The sequence below is a fragment of the Oncorhynchus masou genome, chromosome 17, assembly GCF_036934945.1.
Source record: "Oncorhynchus masou masou isolate Uvic2021 chromosome 17, UVic_Omas_1.1, whole genome shotgun sequence".
Classification (NCBI taxonomy): domain Eukaryota; kingdom Metazoa; phylum Chordata; class Actinopteri; order Salmoniformes; family Salmonidae; genus Oncorhynchus; species Oncorhynchus masou.
This window is the reverse complement of record NC_088228.1, coordinates 39054651-39071790: the sequence shown is the minus strand read 5'-3', so window position 1 is coordinate 39071790 and position 17140 is coordinate 39054651. Positions and strand designations below refer to the sequence as shown.

Sequence of the window (17140 nt, the reverse complement as noted above, 5' to 3'; positions counted from 1 at the left end):
GAAATAATACAATGACTATGAGGTTAAAGTGCCGACTGTATTGTATATTTGACCAATAAAACACATTTTATTATAAAAACATTTATTTTTCATCTCTCTGTGTTTTTATAATTTTCCTTCAATTCGCTGAATCTATCTCACCAGCAAAATCATCCGAACGAGGGAAACAAAGCCCCTCTGTCTCAGTATGTGTCATCCATTCTCTGTATTTGATGCTGTATGGACAAAAAGAGTATGACATGTTGACGTCTTAATATTTGTTGATTGATCCCAGAAAGCATTTGGCCTCCCTTAATCATTTTTTAATGAAAGAATTAGCCAATCCGCTTCGAGCTGAGCTCAACTGTGGATAGTCCTGGCGCACCAACCCCCCACCACACATCAAAAGGAAAACCTCATTGTCAGAAAATAACTTGTCTGTTTCTGGTCTCCGTGGCTTAGAAAATCATCCACTTTTCTATTCACATCTCACCTGACTACAATATTTTATCTTGATACATTAAGAAATACATGCCGTGTTAATTTTGGCATGTTTACCATCCTATGTACCGTAGACCGCAAGCCAATAATAAGTCAATTGGGATAACTGTCTAGCTACTACTGTTAGCTAGCCAGATAGCCACAAATAATTGTTAGCTAGCTACCCACAAAGAATTGAGATCTACCTTGCATAGCTTTAGTTTTAGGACATTTTTGGCTGTTAAACTATCTGGTTCATTTTATTACGATTCACATATACAGTGCACTCGGAAAGTATTCAGACCCTTTGAATTGTTCCACAATTGTTACTTTACAGCCTTGTTCTAAAATTGAATAAATAGTTTTTTTTCCTCATCAATCCACCAAAAATACCCATAATGACAAAAACAGGTTTAAATACACTGCTCAAAAAAATTAAGGGAACACTTAAACAACACAATGTAACTCCAAGTCAATGACACTTCTGTGAAATCAAACTGTCCACTTAGGAAGCAACACTGATTGACCATAAATTTCACATGCTGTTGTGCAAATGGAATAGACAACAGGTGGAAATTATAGGCAATTAGCAAGACACCCCCAATAAAGGAGTGGTTCTGCAGGTGGTGACCACAGACCACTTCTCAGTTCCTATGCTCCCTGGCTGATGTTTTGGTCACTTTTGAATGCTGGCGGTGCTTTCACTCTAGTGGTAGCATGAGACAGAGTCTACAACCCACACAAGTGGCTCAGGTAGTGCAGCTCATCCAGGATGGAACATCAATGTGAGCTGTGGCAAGAAGGTTTGCTGTGTCTGTCAGCGTAGTGTCCAGAGCATGGAGGCGCTACCAGGAGACAGGCCAGTACATCAGGAGACATGGAGGAGGCCGTAGGAGGGCAACAACCCAGCAGCAGGATCGCTACCTCCGCCTTTGTGCAAGGAGGAGCAGGAGGAGCACTGCCAGAGCCCTGCAAAATTACCTGTAGCAGGCCACAAATGTGCATGTGTCTGCTCAAACAGTCAGAAACAGACTCCATGAGGGTGGTATGAGGGCCCAACGTCCACAGGTGGGGGTTGTGCTTACAGCCCAACACCGTGCAGGACGATTGGCATTTGCCAGAGAACACCAAGATTGGCAAATTCGCCACTGGCGCCCTGCGCTCTTCACAGATGAAAGCAGGTTCACACTGAGCACGTGACAGACGTGACAGAGTCTGGAGACGCCGTGGAGAACGTTCTGCTGCCTGCAACATCCTCCATCATGACCGGTTTGGCGGTGGGTCAGTCATGGTGTGGGGTGGCATTTCTTTGGGGGGCTGCACAGCCCTCCATGTACTCGCCAGAGGTAGCCTGACTGCCATTAGGTACCGAGATGAGATCCTCAGACCCCTTGTGAGACCATATGCTGGTGCTGTTGGCCCTGGGTTCCTCCTAATGCAAGACAATGCTAGACCTCATGTGGCTGGAGTGTGTCAGCAGTTCCTGCAAGAGGAAGGCATTGATGCTATGGACTGGCCCGCCTGTTCCCCAGACCTGAATCCAATTGAGCACATCTGGGACATCATGTCTCGCTCCATCCACCAACGCCACGTTGCACCACAGACTGTCCAGGAGTTGGCAGATGCTTTAGTCCAGGTCTGGGAGGAGATCCCTCAGGAGACCATCCGCCACCACATCAGGAGCATACCCAGGCATTGTAGGGAGGTCATACAGGCACGTGGAGGCCACACACACTACTGAGCCTCATTTTGACTTGTTTTAAGGACATTACATCAAAGTTGTATCAGCCTGTAGTGTGGTTTTCCACTTTAATTTTTAGTGTGACCCCAAATCCAGACCTCCATGGGTTGATACATTTGATTTCCATTGATATTTTTTTTGTGATTTTGTTGTCAGCACATTCAACTATGTAAAGAAAAAAGCATTTAATAAGAATATTTCATTCATTCAGATCTAGGATGTGTTATTTTAGTGTTCCCTTTATTTTTTTGAGCAGTGTATTTTGTAAATGTATTAAAACAATTTTTTAAATTTAAACAAGTATTCAGACTCTTTACTCTGTACTTTGTTGAAGTGCCTTGTGTGTCTCTTCTTAGGTAGGATGCTACAAGCTTGGCACACCTGTATTTGGGGAGTTTCTCCCATTTTTCAATGCAGATCCTCTCAAGTTCTGTTAGGTTTGATGGGGAGTGCCGCTGTTTTCAGGTTTCCCCAGAGATGTTTTACCGGATTCAAGTCCAGGCTCTGGCTGGGCCACTCAAGGACATTCAGAGACTTGTCCCCAAGCCACTCCTGCGTTGTCTTGGCTGTGTGCTTAGGGTCGTTGTCCTGTTGGAAGGTGAACCTTAGCCCCAGTCTTGGAGCAGGTTTTCATCAAGTATCTCTCCGTACTTTGCTTTGTTCATCTTTCCCTCAATCCTGACTAGTCTCCCCGTCCCTGCCACTGAAAAACATCCCCACAGCACGATGCTGCCACCACCATGTTTCACCGTAGGGATAGCGCCAGGTCCATTCAATTGAATTTACCACAGGTGGACCCCATTCAAGTTGTAGAAACATCTCAAGGATGATCAATGGAAACAGGCTCCACATGAGCTCAATTTCGAGTATCATAGCAAAGGGTCTGAATACATAGGTAAATAGGTATTCCTGTTTTTTATTTGTAATAAATCTGCAAGAATCTCTAAAAACCTGTTTTCACTTTGTCATTTTGGGTTCTTGTGTGTCGATTGATAAGGAAAAAGTCAAAGGGTCTGAATACTTTTCCAGTGCTCTGTAGATAGCTAGCTGATAGTTATGAAGTAAAACGTTTGCGTTGTGTATCTGTATATCTTCTTTGGTTCAGTGAATGGGGAGATGCAGCGTGAGGTAATACAGTAGGGGGAGATGCAGCGTGAGGTAATATAGTAGGGGGGAGATGCAGCGTGAGGTAATACAGTAGGGGGAGGTGCAGCGTGAGGTAATATAGTAGGGGGGAGATGCAGCGTGAGGTAATACAGTAGGGGGAGGTGCAGCGTGAGGTAATACAGTAGGGGGAGTGCTGCTCAGCGTGAGGTAATACAGTAGGGGGAGATGCAGCGTGAGGTAATACAGTAGGGGAGATGCAGCGTGTGGTAATACAGTAGGGGAGATGCAGCAGTAGGGGGAGATGCAGCGTGAGGTAATACAGTAGGGGAGATGATGCAGCGTGAGGTGAATACAGTAGGGGAGATGCAGCGTGAGGTAATACAGTAGGGGGATGCAGCGTGAGGTAATACAGTAGGGGGAGGGAGGTAATACAGTAGGGGGAGATGCAGCGTGTGGTAATACAGTAGGGGAGATGCAGCGTGAGGTAATACAGTGAGGTAATACAGTAGGGGGAGATGCAGCGTGCAGCAGCGTGAGGTAATACAGTAGGGGGAGATGCAGCGTGAGGTAATACAGTAGGGGGAGATGCAGCGTGAGGTAATACAGTAGGGGGAGATGCAGCGTGAGGTAATACAGTAGGGGGAGATGCAGCGTGAGGTAATACAGTAGGGGGAGATGCAGCGTGAGGTAATACAGTAGGGGGAGATGCAGAGTGAGGTAATACAGTAGGGGAGATGCAGCGTGAGGTAATACAGTAGGGGGAGATGCAGCGTGAGGTAATGCAGTAGGGGGAGATGCAGCGTGAGGTAATACAGTAGGGGGAGTGCAAGTGCTTCTAAAATGTAATGTTTTATGCGTTCTCCACATTCTCGTCCTCACAAGAACGTACTCAAGAGAACTTCCTCGGAGAACGCACTCGGAGCACGGTGGAATGCATATTGAGAAACAGAGTTTCTCTCACCTGCTCTCCCTCCTTGACAAAATCTTTTCTACAGATGTGAGCCATGATCCCCGTGGCCAAAGCGTCTCCCATCACGTTGACCATTGTCCTGAAACGGTCTCTGGAACACAAAACGGAGGTTCAGCTGCCTTAGTGGTGGTGGGAGGCTCTGTTGGTGCACTGCACACACACTGAAGCTACAGTCTAGTAGTGTTGTGAGAGCACTAGTAACACATTACATTATCACAGTTTTTGGGACATATTGAGATCACTTTGTTATATATTTTAAAATCAACTTGTCGTAATATCTCAGTACAATGATATTTTTAAATAACATGATCCTATAAGACTACTTTTTGATTGACTATGTAAAATACGGCAAACTTTGCTTAGGCTTAACTTTATCAACACCTCACCCTTTATCAACTTTTATTACGTCTAAACATTAAGAGAAACTGGGGGTGAAGATCAAACAGAAGCGCTGTATACTTACAACGCCCAATCCACAGCAATGATGAGTGTGATGTCATCAGTGGGCAGGCCCACTGAGGTGAGCACGATCACCATGGTGACCAGTCCTGCCTGCGGAATTCCAGCTGCACCAATACTGGCAGCTGTGGCTGTGATACTGGGATCAGGAGAGAGAGGAAATTAAACAGTGACCTTAACTGTGTTAGCACAAATCTGTACAGTGTCCAACACCTCCCAATTTTTGTATTGTTTTTTATTTATTTAACCTTTATTTAACTAGGCTAGTCAGTTAAGAACAAAATCTTATTTACAATAACGGCCTAGCCCGGCCAAACCCAGACGACGCTGGGTCAATTGTACGCCGCCCTATGGGACTCCGAATAACGGCCAGATGTGACACAGCCTGGATTCGAACCAAATCAAACTTTGGGGGTAGAAGCTGTTAAAATTTGTTGGGGATAGGGGGCAGTATTTTCACTTTGGATGAATTGCGTGCCCATAGTGAACTGCCTCCTACTCTGTCCTAGATGGCTAATATATGCATATTATTATTACTATTGGATAGAAGTTTCTAAAACTGTTTGAATTATGTCTGTGAGTATAACAGAATTCATAGGGCAGGAAATCTTCCAAACAGGAAGTGAAATTCTGAATGTGGGTCAAATTTGACGTCATCGCCCCTTCCCTTCCAAATAAGCACTTCCTACGACCTTCCACTGGATGTCCTCATTCAGTAGAACATGGAATGGAGCCTCTGGTGTGAACTTTGACCGAATGGGAGGGGAAATAGTCACGGTTTTGGCAGAATGCATTTCCCTGTGGCGCATTTGTCTGTTGATGTCACCGTCGTTCCATTTGGCTGCAGATGAAAACGTAAGATCCGGTTGGAAGGTTATTGGATATATATGATAATAACATCCTGAAGATTGATTCTCTACTTAGTTTGACCTGGAATATATCTTTTGGAAGTTTTCGTCCGAGTTCTCCTGGACCAGCGTCAGCTTTTGGGCACGTGAGCTGAAAGTGCTAGCAAATGCAGCTAATTGGACACTAGTATTGGACATTATGGAACAAAATAACGATGTATTGTGGAACTAGGACTCCTTGCACTGCATTCTGATGAAAGATCATCAAAGGTAAGGGAATATTTATGATGTAATTTCGTATTTCTGTTGACTGCAACATGGCGGAGAAATATATTTACGTCTGAGCGCCGTCTCAGATTATTGCATGGTAGGCTTTTTCCGTAACGTTTAAAAAAAATCTGACACAGCGGTTGCATTAAGAACCAGTGTATCTTTAATTATATGTAGAACATGTATCTTTAGTCAAAGTTTATGATGAGTATTTCTGTTATCTGGCATAGCTCTCTGTAATTACAACGGATATTTTGGAGGCATTTCTGAACATGGCGTCAATGTAAACCGAGATTTGTGGATATAAATATGCATATTATTGAACAAAACATAAATGTTTTGTGTAACATGTCATATGAGTGTCATCTGATGAAGATTTTCAAAAGGTTAGTGATTCATTTTATCTCTAATCCCGCTTTTGTGACTCTATCTTTGGCTGGGAAAAATGGCTGTGTTTTTCTTATTTATTTGGTGGTGGTCTAACATAAATATATGTTGTGTTTTTGCTGTAAAACATTTTAAAAATCAGACATGATGGGTAGATGAACAAGATGTTCATCTTTCATTTGCTGTATTGGACTTGTTAATGTGTGAAAGTTAAATATTTCTAAAGAATATTTTTTAATTCTCTGCGCCACCTTTTCAGCTGAATGGGGGGGGGGGTTCCCCTAGGGGATCGCCTTGCCATAACAGGTTTTAAGGAGCCTTTTGGTCTTATACTTGGCACTCCGGTACCGCTTATCATGCGGTAGCAGAGGAAACAGTCTATGACTTGGGTGACTGGAGTTTCTGACAATTTTTAGGGCCTTCCTCTGACACCGGCTAGTATACAGGTCCTGGATGGCAGGAAGCTTGGCCCAGTGATGTACTGGTCCGTACGCACTACCCTCTGTAGCGCCTTACGACCAGATGCCGAGCAGTTGCCATACCAGGCTCTCAGGATGCTCTCAATGGTTTAGCTGGAGAACTTTTTGTGGATCTGAGGACCCATGCCAAGTCTCTTCAGTTTCTCGATGAGGAAAAGGTGTTGACGTGCCCTCTTCACGACTGTCTTGGTGTGTTTGGACCATGATAGTTTGTTGGTGATGTGGACACCAAGGAACTTTTCAACTCTCGACCCGATCCACTACAGCCCAGTCAATGTTAATGGGGGCCTGTTCGACACGCCTTTTCCTGTAGTCCACGATCAGCTCCTTTGTCATGCTCGCATTGAGGCAGAGGTTGTTGTCTTTCCACCACACTGACCTCCCTGTCTCATCGTTGTCGGTGTTGTGTCGTCAGCAAACTTAATGATGGTGTTGGAGTCGTGTCTAGAAACACAGTTGTTGGTGAACAGGGAGGGTGTTCAGCCACGACTCAGTGAAACATAAGATATTACAGTTTTTAATGTTCCATTGGTAGGATAATCTTTATTTTGCAATGATTGCAGAAGGCATTCCGACCTCTGCCCCCTTTTTTATGTCTTTTCTTCATGCAAATGATGGGTATTTGGGGCTGTTCCCGAGAAAGCAGTATATAATTTGCGTCGGAAAAAGCTCCTTCCAGTTCGAAGCGAGTAAATCACTCTTCTGAAGTTATTTTTGGTCATAAGAGACGGTAGCAGCAACATTATGTACAAAATAAGTTTTTAAAAACTAGTTCCAAACAACGCAAAAATAAAATAAAAAATAGCACAGTTGTTTAGGGAGCACTTAAAACATCAGCCATCCTTTCCAGCGCCATTCTACCAGGGACTGTAGTGACGCCTCTTGCACTGAGATGCAGTGCCTTAGACTGCTGCGCCACTCTGGAGCATGAATTATGTCATATAACCATAGATGCATTCCAAATGGCACCCTATTCCCTATGCCAGGGTTCCCCAAAAGGCGGCACTCAAGTCATATTCGGCCTGTGGGTGATTTTATTTGGCCCCCAAAATCATTTTCATGTTGGACATGAAGCACTGTAAAATCACCAGGAAATCAGCTCAAAGTGATTTTAATTTAGTAATTCTGTTCCCAAGTGATTCCATGCATTTATTAGAGAAGCATATGTGATTGTATCCTAATGTAATCAAGGTTTGAAATTATTCTGATTTTGTTAAGTGCTATATCTGTTTGGGATTCTCTACAAATTATTTAGAACTATGTTCCGGCCCCCCCACCATCCGATTAACAAAAATTGGATCACGGCTGAATGTAATTGGGGACCCTTGCCCTATGTACTGCATGGTTGCATTCCAAATAGCACCCTATTCCCTATTCAGTGCACTACTGGGCTCTGGTCAAAAGTACTGCACTGAATAAGGAAGGCCATGTAGTACATAGGGAAAGTGTCCCCAATTACATTCAGCCGTTAGCCGATTTTTCTTAAGCGGATGGTCGGGGGGCCTGAAACATAGTTATAAATAAAACAAGAGAGAAAGAGAGTGGAAGAAAGACAGACTGACTAATGAAACCATTGGTTCTTGGTGACGTATTGATAGAACTTTACCAATAAATCAATTCAAAATCAAATGTATTGGTCACATACAAATGCTTGTGTTCCAAGCCCCAAAAGTGCAGTAGTATCTAACAATTAACAACAATACACAAATCTAAAAGTAAAAGAATGGTATTAAGAAATAGGACGAGGAATGTTGGAGTGGCATTGACTAAATCCAGGAGAATAGAATCCAGTATACACATATGAGATGCATAAAAGAGTATGTAAACATTATTAAAGTGACTTGTGTTCCATTTCTAAAGTGGCCAGTGATTCCACATCTATGTACAGTGCTATAGGGCAGCAGCCGCTAAGGTGCAGGGTGGTAACCGTGATGGCTATTTAACAGTCTGATGGCCTTGAAATGCAAGCTGTTTATCAGTCTCTCGGTCCCCGCTTTGTCTGTGCTGACCTCGCCTTCTGGATGATAGCGGGGTGAACAGTCCGTGGCTCCGGTGGTTGATGTCCTTGATGATCTTTTTGGCCTTCATATGACATCAGGTGATGTAGGTGTCCTGGAGGGCAGGCAGTTTGCCCCCGGTGATGTGCTGGGTAGACCATACCACCCTCTGGTGAGCCCTGCGGTTGTGGGTGGTGCAGTTGCCGTAACAGGCAGTGATACAGCCCGACAGGATGCTCTCAATTGTGCATCTGTAAAAGTTTGTGAGGGTCTTGGGGGCCAAGCCAAAGGTCGACGTGGATAGGGGGGTGCTCCCTCTGCTTTTTCCTGAAGTCCACGATCAGCGCCTTCATTTTGTTGATGTTGAGGGAGAGGTTCTTTTCCTGGCACCACTCCACCAGGGACCTCACCTCCTCCCTGTAGGCGGTCTTGTCATTGTTGGTAATCAGGCCTAGTACTACTCCTTGACCTGTCATCCAGCCATGCACATCATGTACTGTATATTATGTGCACCCACACAGACACAAAAACACAGATACAGTAATTGACATTTGACACGATGGCTGAGTTTCTGTCCCGTTTGGCCCCGCTGTTTGGGAAGCCTCTGAGAACACACTGACACATGCTGCGTTGCAAATAGTGCACTACTTTTAACAAGAGCCCTATGGAACCTGGTCAAAAGTAGTGCACTATAATGGGAACATGGTGCCATTTAGGACATACACTCTGACACACAGTCTATCTCTGGAGCCCTGGACACTACAGCCTACAGATTGACCAGTACTCCGCTAAGAACGAGCCAAACGTCACAGGAAAAGACAGGACGCTACAAAATCATTTTAAAAAACCCTCCTGATAACTCTGCCGTGACAAGAGAGCTGAGTAATACAGGTCATATGGGTCTTACTGCCAGGAGATTACTGCCTGCCTGGCCACAGTCGTCTGTGTCCAAATAGGCACCCTATTCCCAATCTAGTGCACTACTTTTCACCAAAGCCTTATGGGCCCAGGTCAAAGGTAGTGCACTATGTAGGGAATATGTTTCCTTTTGGAAAGCAGCAGTTTGTGATGGGTAGAGGAGGATAGGATAGGTCTGCTAAATAATATTACAGTTTAACATGTCATTAAATTAGGGGAGAGCAAGGCCATTTTACACCGCAGATCTGCAGGTGTGGTGGAGAAGGATGGGTCTGGGCTAGTCTGCCTGTCTGTCTGTCTGCCTGTCATTCCAGTCTGTCATTCCAGTCTGTCTGCCTGTCTGCCTGTCTGCCTGTCTGCCTGTCTGCCTGCCTGCCTGTCTGTCTGTCTGTCTGTCTGTCTGTCTGTCTGCCTGCCTGCCTGCCTGCCTGCCTGCCTGCCTGCCTGCCTGCCTGCCTGCCTGCCTGCATTTATCTATGTGCTAAATAATATTACAGTTTAACATGTCATTAAATTAGGGGAGAGCAAGGCCATTTCAACACCGCAGATCTGCAGGTGTGGTGGAGGAGGATGGGTCTGGGCTAGTCTGTCTGCCTGCCTGCCTGCCTGCATTTATCTACGTGTTTGATTCAGTATAATCTCATAATATTCATTCATTCATCCTAAAAACTGTAACACCATACATGTCTGTGTGGCACACAACGCAAAGCTAGAGATTTGTTGTACCCTTGGTGCTATTTTGGACCAAATAATTCCACACATGCTTATCACTGGTGCCTATAAAATGTAGCCACACAGGCAATACACATAACTGGATGATTAAGCAACAATATGATAACCATGTATTTTCAACCCCATTCCATTCCAGGAAATTCCATTGCAATAATCGGATCTTCCAACATTTCTCCAGGTTTTTTACCTATATTTGTTTACATCACTTGTTGTAATCATAAATACTTTCTACGTATTTAAGAAGTCAGTCTGCAATTGTAATTCAGATACCCCATGCATCCATTTTCATACTAAGGCCGGTGTTCCCAATTTCGCTCGTAGACAACATGTCTTTTAAATACGTTCGTGGAGATCCCAGTCAAGGCAAACGCTACAGATGTCGGCTCAATTACAAATGACTTTTAAAGCGGCAATCTGCAGTTGAAACAATAAAAAAGCGCACTCCCTGCCCGTTTCTGTAAACTGCTATTGTGATGGGGCTGAAGAAATGTGACCACTTTCAAAATTCATAGACAGAGCCATAGATGCAAGGACTGACCATTCATGATAGGGATGTATATATCCGAAATGATAGTTCTAGGCCTCGATTCAATCAGATCAAGTGTTAAACGGAGACACCTGCATAGCTGATGATTTGGTGGTGTCAGAGGTGAAACTGTGTTAGAGCTGTCAAATCGGTGAACAGCTGCTCTTGTGATCATTGTCACGAAGCCACACACGTCCCACTCATCTTAAAGTGTACAACGAGAAAGTGTAGGCTATATAGAAATAATGAGGTGTAATGATGAGGTATATATCAGCCTAATCGAGGTGGAGATGACTTTTCACATTCCAGTGTTCTAACTTACAAGCAAGGCTGCGTGGGATTTCTCTTAATGAGACTCCGTGTAGCCAATGGCAATGTCCGCTTTAGGTATAATGCCAGAAGCCGCTGTGGATTTGACTGCTCTCACCCAGTTCCAATACGGCACCGTCAAAACATCAGCTATGTGGATGTCGGCTAAAGTGGATCTGATTGAATCGGACCCTTAACCATGTTTTGTGGCTATATAGTGTTTGTTTGCATTTACTTTAATTACAAACATTGGAGTAAAACAAGCTTATATTTTGGTGTTCTGATTGGGTAAGCTCATGAGGCATTTTTAAGTTATATTTATCAAGAATCAATGAGTACATATATTTAAATAATGAGACCAAGAATGGGTATACAACTGCAGTGCCCCCTTTAAAGTAAGTGTGCTATAGTGTGAATTCTGATTGAATCCCGGCCTAAAATGCTACAAACCCTCTCACAAGAATTTGTTGACTCTCCCCTCCCCCTAAAACTATAGGATGCATACCTGATAGTGATGATCTGGCCAAAGTCCAACTCGTAGTTGTTGACCTGGGCGATGAAGATGGCCGCCACTGCCTCATAGAGTGCCGTCCCGTCCATGTTGATGGTGGCGCCCACGGGGAGCACGAAGCGGATGATGCGTCGGTCGATGTGGTTGTTCTCCAGGAGGCACTTGAAGGTTATAGGCAGTGTGGCAGAGCTGAGGAGACAAAGAAGCAGATTGCGTTTTAGATAAGTATTAATATTGGATTAAACTCTATTGTCTTGTAAACTGAATAGGCATTACCGTTCAACTCTAGTGATGGGTGGACAGGCGGCCATATTGATTGTACCTATGTGTATGAGTCAAATCAGCATGGTCTGAGGGGTTTTGTCCATTCTAGGGATTCTATTTCTATGATTAGATTAAGGTAAAATTGGCTGTGCTCAACTCTATTTTAGCTGCAGGTAGTCTGCGTTAATTGACAAACTCAGGTAACAGTATTTCACTGAGGAATGGTATTTGAAGATATTAGTGCTTTCCTTAATGAGTAATATAGTTGCTTGGCATAGCAGCTAACCTAGCTGCTAACAAGCTATCAAACTAGCAACGTTTCCTTGACAGCTTGAACATTGCCTGCGACACGGTTAGCCCTTGTCACTAGGACCATTTATTGTCCCGGACTTGTGGCTGTCTAAATGTTTTTTGTTTGTTGTTTTTTAAATCTGACCTGCAACCTGCCCTCTTTGGAAATGTGTGGAGTGCCAGTATTAGCCTACGTTGCTACCGTGGCATCAAAGGCCAAAGATGGGAGTCATGGCGAGGACAGGGTTTCTCTATCACAGGTGAAGAATCTTTTAAACAAACAAAAAGGGTTCTACAAGCAGTTTTCGCAACAACAAGAAAATGGCTTAAAGAGCGTTGTCCAAATACTGATGGACTCAACTAACAAAAGAATTGACAATCTGACCAGAGAGGTCCAGGACCTTAAGAACAGTTTGCAGATCTCCCAAGGAAAGGTGGATGTCCTAAAATACTTGCGGCAAGATGACAGCAAACTGTAAGCACTCTTGAGAGGACATTAGCACTCTCTGTAATCATTCTTAATCTGTTTTCCCAGTCATTGTTATCTGTAAGGGCAATCCAAGAGGAATAACATCGTTGTGGATGGCATGTCTTCACATGAGAACTGGGTCGAGTCTGAAGAGAAAGTAAGAAAAATGGTCACTGAAAAGATGCAGATGGATCATAAGAAGATTGAGGTGGAGCGCATCCGCAGGACTAGAATATGTAACCAGCCTAGCTGACAGACCCAGGCCGATAGCGGCCAATTTCCTGAGGTTTAAGGACAAGATGTCTGTTCTAATGAGAGCCAAGAACTTGAGAGGAACCAACGTCTTCCTCCACAAGGACTTTTCTGAAGCTGTGCGCCAGAGGCAGAAAGAACTGATCCCAGTTATGAAAGCTGCCAGAGAGCGTGGGAACAGTGCTTACATCCACTACTACAGGCTCATTGTCCACCCTCCCTCCCAGAAGACTGGGAGGAGTGAGAGAGCCAGGCTTCTGGGTCAGTAGCTTCATCCTAACACACACACACACACACACACACATACACACTTATTTATTTTGTCTACATATTATCTCTATCAGCGATAAGCTACCAAGGAAAAGGGCTAACAATAGTCCATAGTAATACATGTAGCCTTATAAATAAGTTACATGAAATTTGAAACTTGCTAACATCGGATAGCATTCATATACTGCCCAACTCGGATTGATTGATTTGATATACTGGCAAACTCTGAAATGTATTTGATGATACAGCAGTAGCAACACAGGGATATTACATCTACAGAAAATACAGAAAGGCCTATGGGGAAGGTGTTGCTGTATAAGTTCAGAGGCATATTCATGTAAAGCTTAGAGAGGATATCATGTCAAATGATGTTGAAGTGTTGTGGTTACAAGTTCACATGCCTCATCTAAAGTCTCTTCTTTTAAGATGCTAATACAGGCCACCATGTGCTAACAGTCAGTGTTTGAATAATACTGTATGTGTGCAGTCCTTGACAACGTGTATGATGTTAACAGAGGTATATTATCTGGGTGACCTGAACATTGACTGGTTAACTAGCGGCACAGCTGTTCATTTTTTGGTCCTTAAATGAAACTGGTATACTTTTTTATTTATCACAATTTTCTTTAACCCATTACTGTATGGTCTTTAATGCCGACAGACAAGTTCCTTACTTTTCCCCCCTGAATAAAGGGAAAAGTGCCTTTCTTGAATATAGGGTGAGACATTCTTACTAATTTGCTAGAGAACCAGTTCGGATTTAAGTATAACTTTTTTATGACTGAAGCCTTTGGTGAGGTGACTAATGCTTTAAAATTGAACAATTTCTGCCTTACGAATTCATATTCAATGCCTCGCAAAGAAGGGCACCTATTGGTAGATGGTTAAAAATAAAAGCAGAAATTGAATAGTGTATCGATACACCCAGTCATTACAAAGATACAAGCATCCGTCTAACTCAGTAGCTGGAGAGGAAGGAAACAGCTCAGGGATTTCATCATGAGTCCAATGGTGAATTTATAACATTTACAGAGTTTAATGGCTGTGATAGGAAAAAACTGAGGATGGATCAACAACATTGTAGTTACTCCGCAATACTAACCGAAATTATAGAGTGAAAAGAAGGAATCCTATGTAGAATAAAAATGATCCAAAACATGCATCCTGTTTGCAATAGGTCACTAACGAAAATGAAAACAAAAGGGGCGGATCCTTAAAGGTTAAAGGTCTTACTCACATTGGCTGCGGAGAGCATGATCACACAGTGGCCCGAAACAGCTGATGCTCTCATGCATGTTTCAGTGTTAATTGCCTCGAAGCCAGCATAGAAGTTATTTAGCTCGTCTAGTAGGCACGTGTCACAGGGCAGCTCTCGGCTGTGCTTCCCTTTGTAGTCTGTAATAGTTTGCAAGCCTGCCACTTCCGACGAGCGTCGGAGTCTGTGTAGTGTGATTCGATCTTATTGCTGTATTGACGCTTTGCCTGTTTAATGGTTCATTGGAGGGCATAGCGTGATTTCTTCTAAGCTTCCGGGTTAGAGTCCCGCTCCTTGAATGTGGCAGCTCTACCCTATAGCACAGTGCGAATGTTGCCTGTAATCCTTCCTGTTTGGCCCTGTCCGGGGGTGTCCTCGGATGGGGCCACAGTGTCTCCTGACCCCTCCTGTCTCAGCCTCCAGTATTTATGCTGCAGTAGTTTATGTGTCGGGGGGCTAGGGTCAGTTTGTTATATCTGGAGTACTTCTCCTGTCCTATTCGGTGTCCTGTGTGAATTTAAGTGTGCTCTCTCTGATCTTTCTTTCTCTCTCGGAGGACCTGAGCCCTAGGACCATGCCTCAGGACTACCTGACATGATGACTCCTTGCTGTCCCCAGTCCACCTGGCCGTGCTGCTGCTCCAGTTTCAACTATTCTGCCTTATTATTATTGGACTATGCTGGTCATTTATGAACATTTGAACATCTTGGCCATGTTCTGTTATAATCTCCACCCGGCACAGCCAGAAGAGGACTGGCCACCCCACATAGCCTGGTTCCTCTCTAGGTTTCTTCCTAGGCTTTGGCCTTTCTAGGGAGTTTTTCCTAGCCACCGTGCTTCTACACCTGCATTGCTTGCTGTTTGGGGTTTTAGGCTGGGTTTCTGTACAGCACTTTGAGATATCAGCTGATGTACGAAGGGCTATATGAATAAATTTGATTTGATTTTGATTTGTAATCTATGGCTTCTGGTTGGGTTATGTACGTACAGTCACTGTAGGGATGGCGTCCTCGATTCACTTATTGGTAAAGCCAGTGACTGATGTGGTGTACTCCTCAATGCCATCCAAAGAATCCCGGAACATATTCCAGTCTGTGCTCGGATAACAGTCCTGTAGCTTAAGATCTGCTTCATCTGACCACTTCTTTATTGACCAAGTCACTGGTGCTTCCTGCTTTAGTTTGTGCTTGTGAGCAGGAATCAGGAGGATAGTTATGGACAGATTTGCCAAATGGAAAGAGAGGGAGAGCTTAGTACGCCTCTCTGTGTGTGGAGTAAAGGTGGTCTGGAATTGTTTTCCCCTCTGATTGCATATTTAACATGTTGATTAGAAATGAGGTAAAACTGATTTATGTTTCCCTGCATTAAAGTCCCCGGACACTAGGAGCGCCGCCTCTGGATGAGCGTTTTCCTGTTTGCTTATGGCGGAATACAGCTCATTGAGTGTGGTTTTTAGTGCCAGCATCGGTCTGTGGTGGTATGAAGACAGCTACGAAAAATACAGATGAAAACTCTCTAGGTAGATAGTGTGATCTACAACTTATCAATAGATACTCTACCTCAGGTGAGTAAAACCTTAAGACTTCCTTAGATATCGTGCACCAGCTGTTGTTTACATAAATTCATAGGCCCTCGTCCCGTGTCTTACCAGAGGCTGCTGTTCTGTCCTGCCAATAGAGTGTATAACCCACCAGCTGTATGTTCTTAATGTTGTCGTTCAGCCACGACTCGGTGAAACATAAGATATAACAGTTTTTAATGTCCCGTTGGTAGGATACACGTGCTTTCAGTTCGACCCATTTATTTTCCAGCAATTGAACGTTAGCTAGCAGAACGGATGGCAAGGGCAGATTAGCCACTCATCGCCTAATCCTCACAGGCATCCTGATCTCTTTCCGCAAAACCTACGTTTCCTTTTCCAGCTAATCACAGGGATCTAGGCCTGGTCGGGCATCCATAGTATGTCCCTTGCGTCCGACTCATTGAAGAACTCCTCGTCCGACTTGAGGTGAGTAATCCCAGTTCTGATGTCCAGAAGCTCTTATCGGTCATAAGAGACGGTAGCAGCAACATTATGTACAAAACAAGTTACGAACAACGCGAAAAGACAAACAGAATAGCATGGTTGGTTAAGAAGGCAGCTCTCCCCTCCGGTGCCGTCACTTTACATGTAGCGTCTATATTTTTGCTCAGTGTAAATGACAAGAAAGACACAGACAGTGGTAAGGCTGATTCAAGCTAATATTTTGTCATTTAATTTCAACCAAACTCGAGACAGAGATGCTTATTTCAATGGCTATGATTCATTCAAGAGCAGATAGATTCACTGAAAGATCCTGCTCATTATATTAACACCCTTTACTGCTGTCAAATTTTAATTGACAAACTCCCCAGTCCCTCCCGGCGACAAGAATACCCATAACATGATGTTGCCTGAAAATACAGAGGATCAACAACATTGCTTTCACTCCACATTACTGGTCTGTATAACACAGTGAAAAGAAGGAAGCCTGTATTTTGTTTAAATCCACTCCAAATCATCCATTCTGTTTGTAATAAGGCTGTTAAGTAATACTGCAAGACAACACGGCAAAGGAATTAACTTTTTGTCCTAAATTAAAAACTA

The 17140-nt window shown here is 43.8% G+C and overlaps 1 protein-coding gene across 1 annotated transcript in view; it reads right to left on the bottom strand.

Annotated features, from left to right (window-relative positions):
- LOC135559014 (excitatory amino acid transporter 5-like) overlaps nt 1–17140 on the bottom strand; it is a 76428-nt gene that overhangs the window by 14312 nt on the left and 44976 nt on the right. Inside the window, exons 8-10 of the mRNA XM_064993318.1 lie at nt 11708–11902; nt 4741–4875; nt 4269–4368 (exon numbers count right to left, since the gene is read on the bottom strand). Of these exons, the coding sequence (XP_064849390.1) occupies nt 4269–4368; nt 4741–4875; nt 11708–11902 (430 nt within the window). The remainder of the gene's footprint in view (nt 1–4268; nt 4369–4740; nt 4876–11707; nt 11903–17140) is intronic.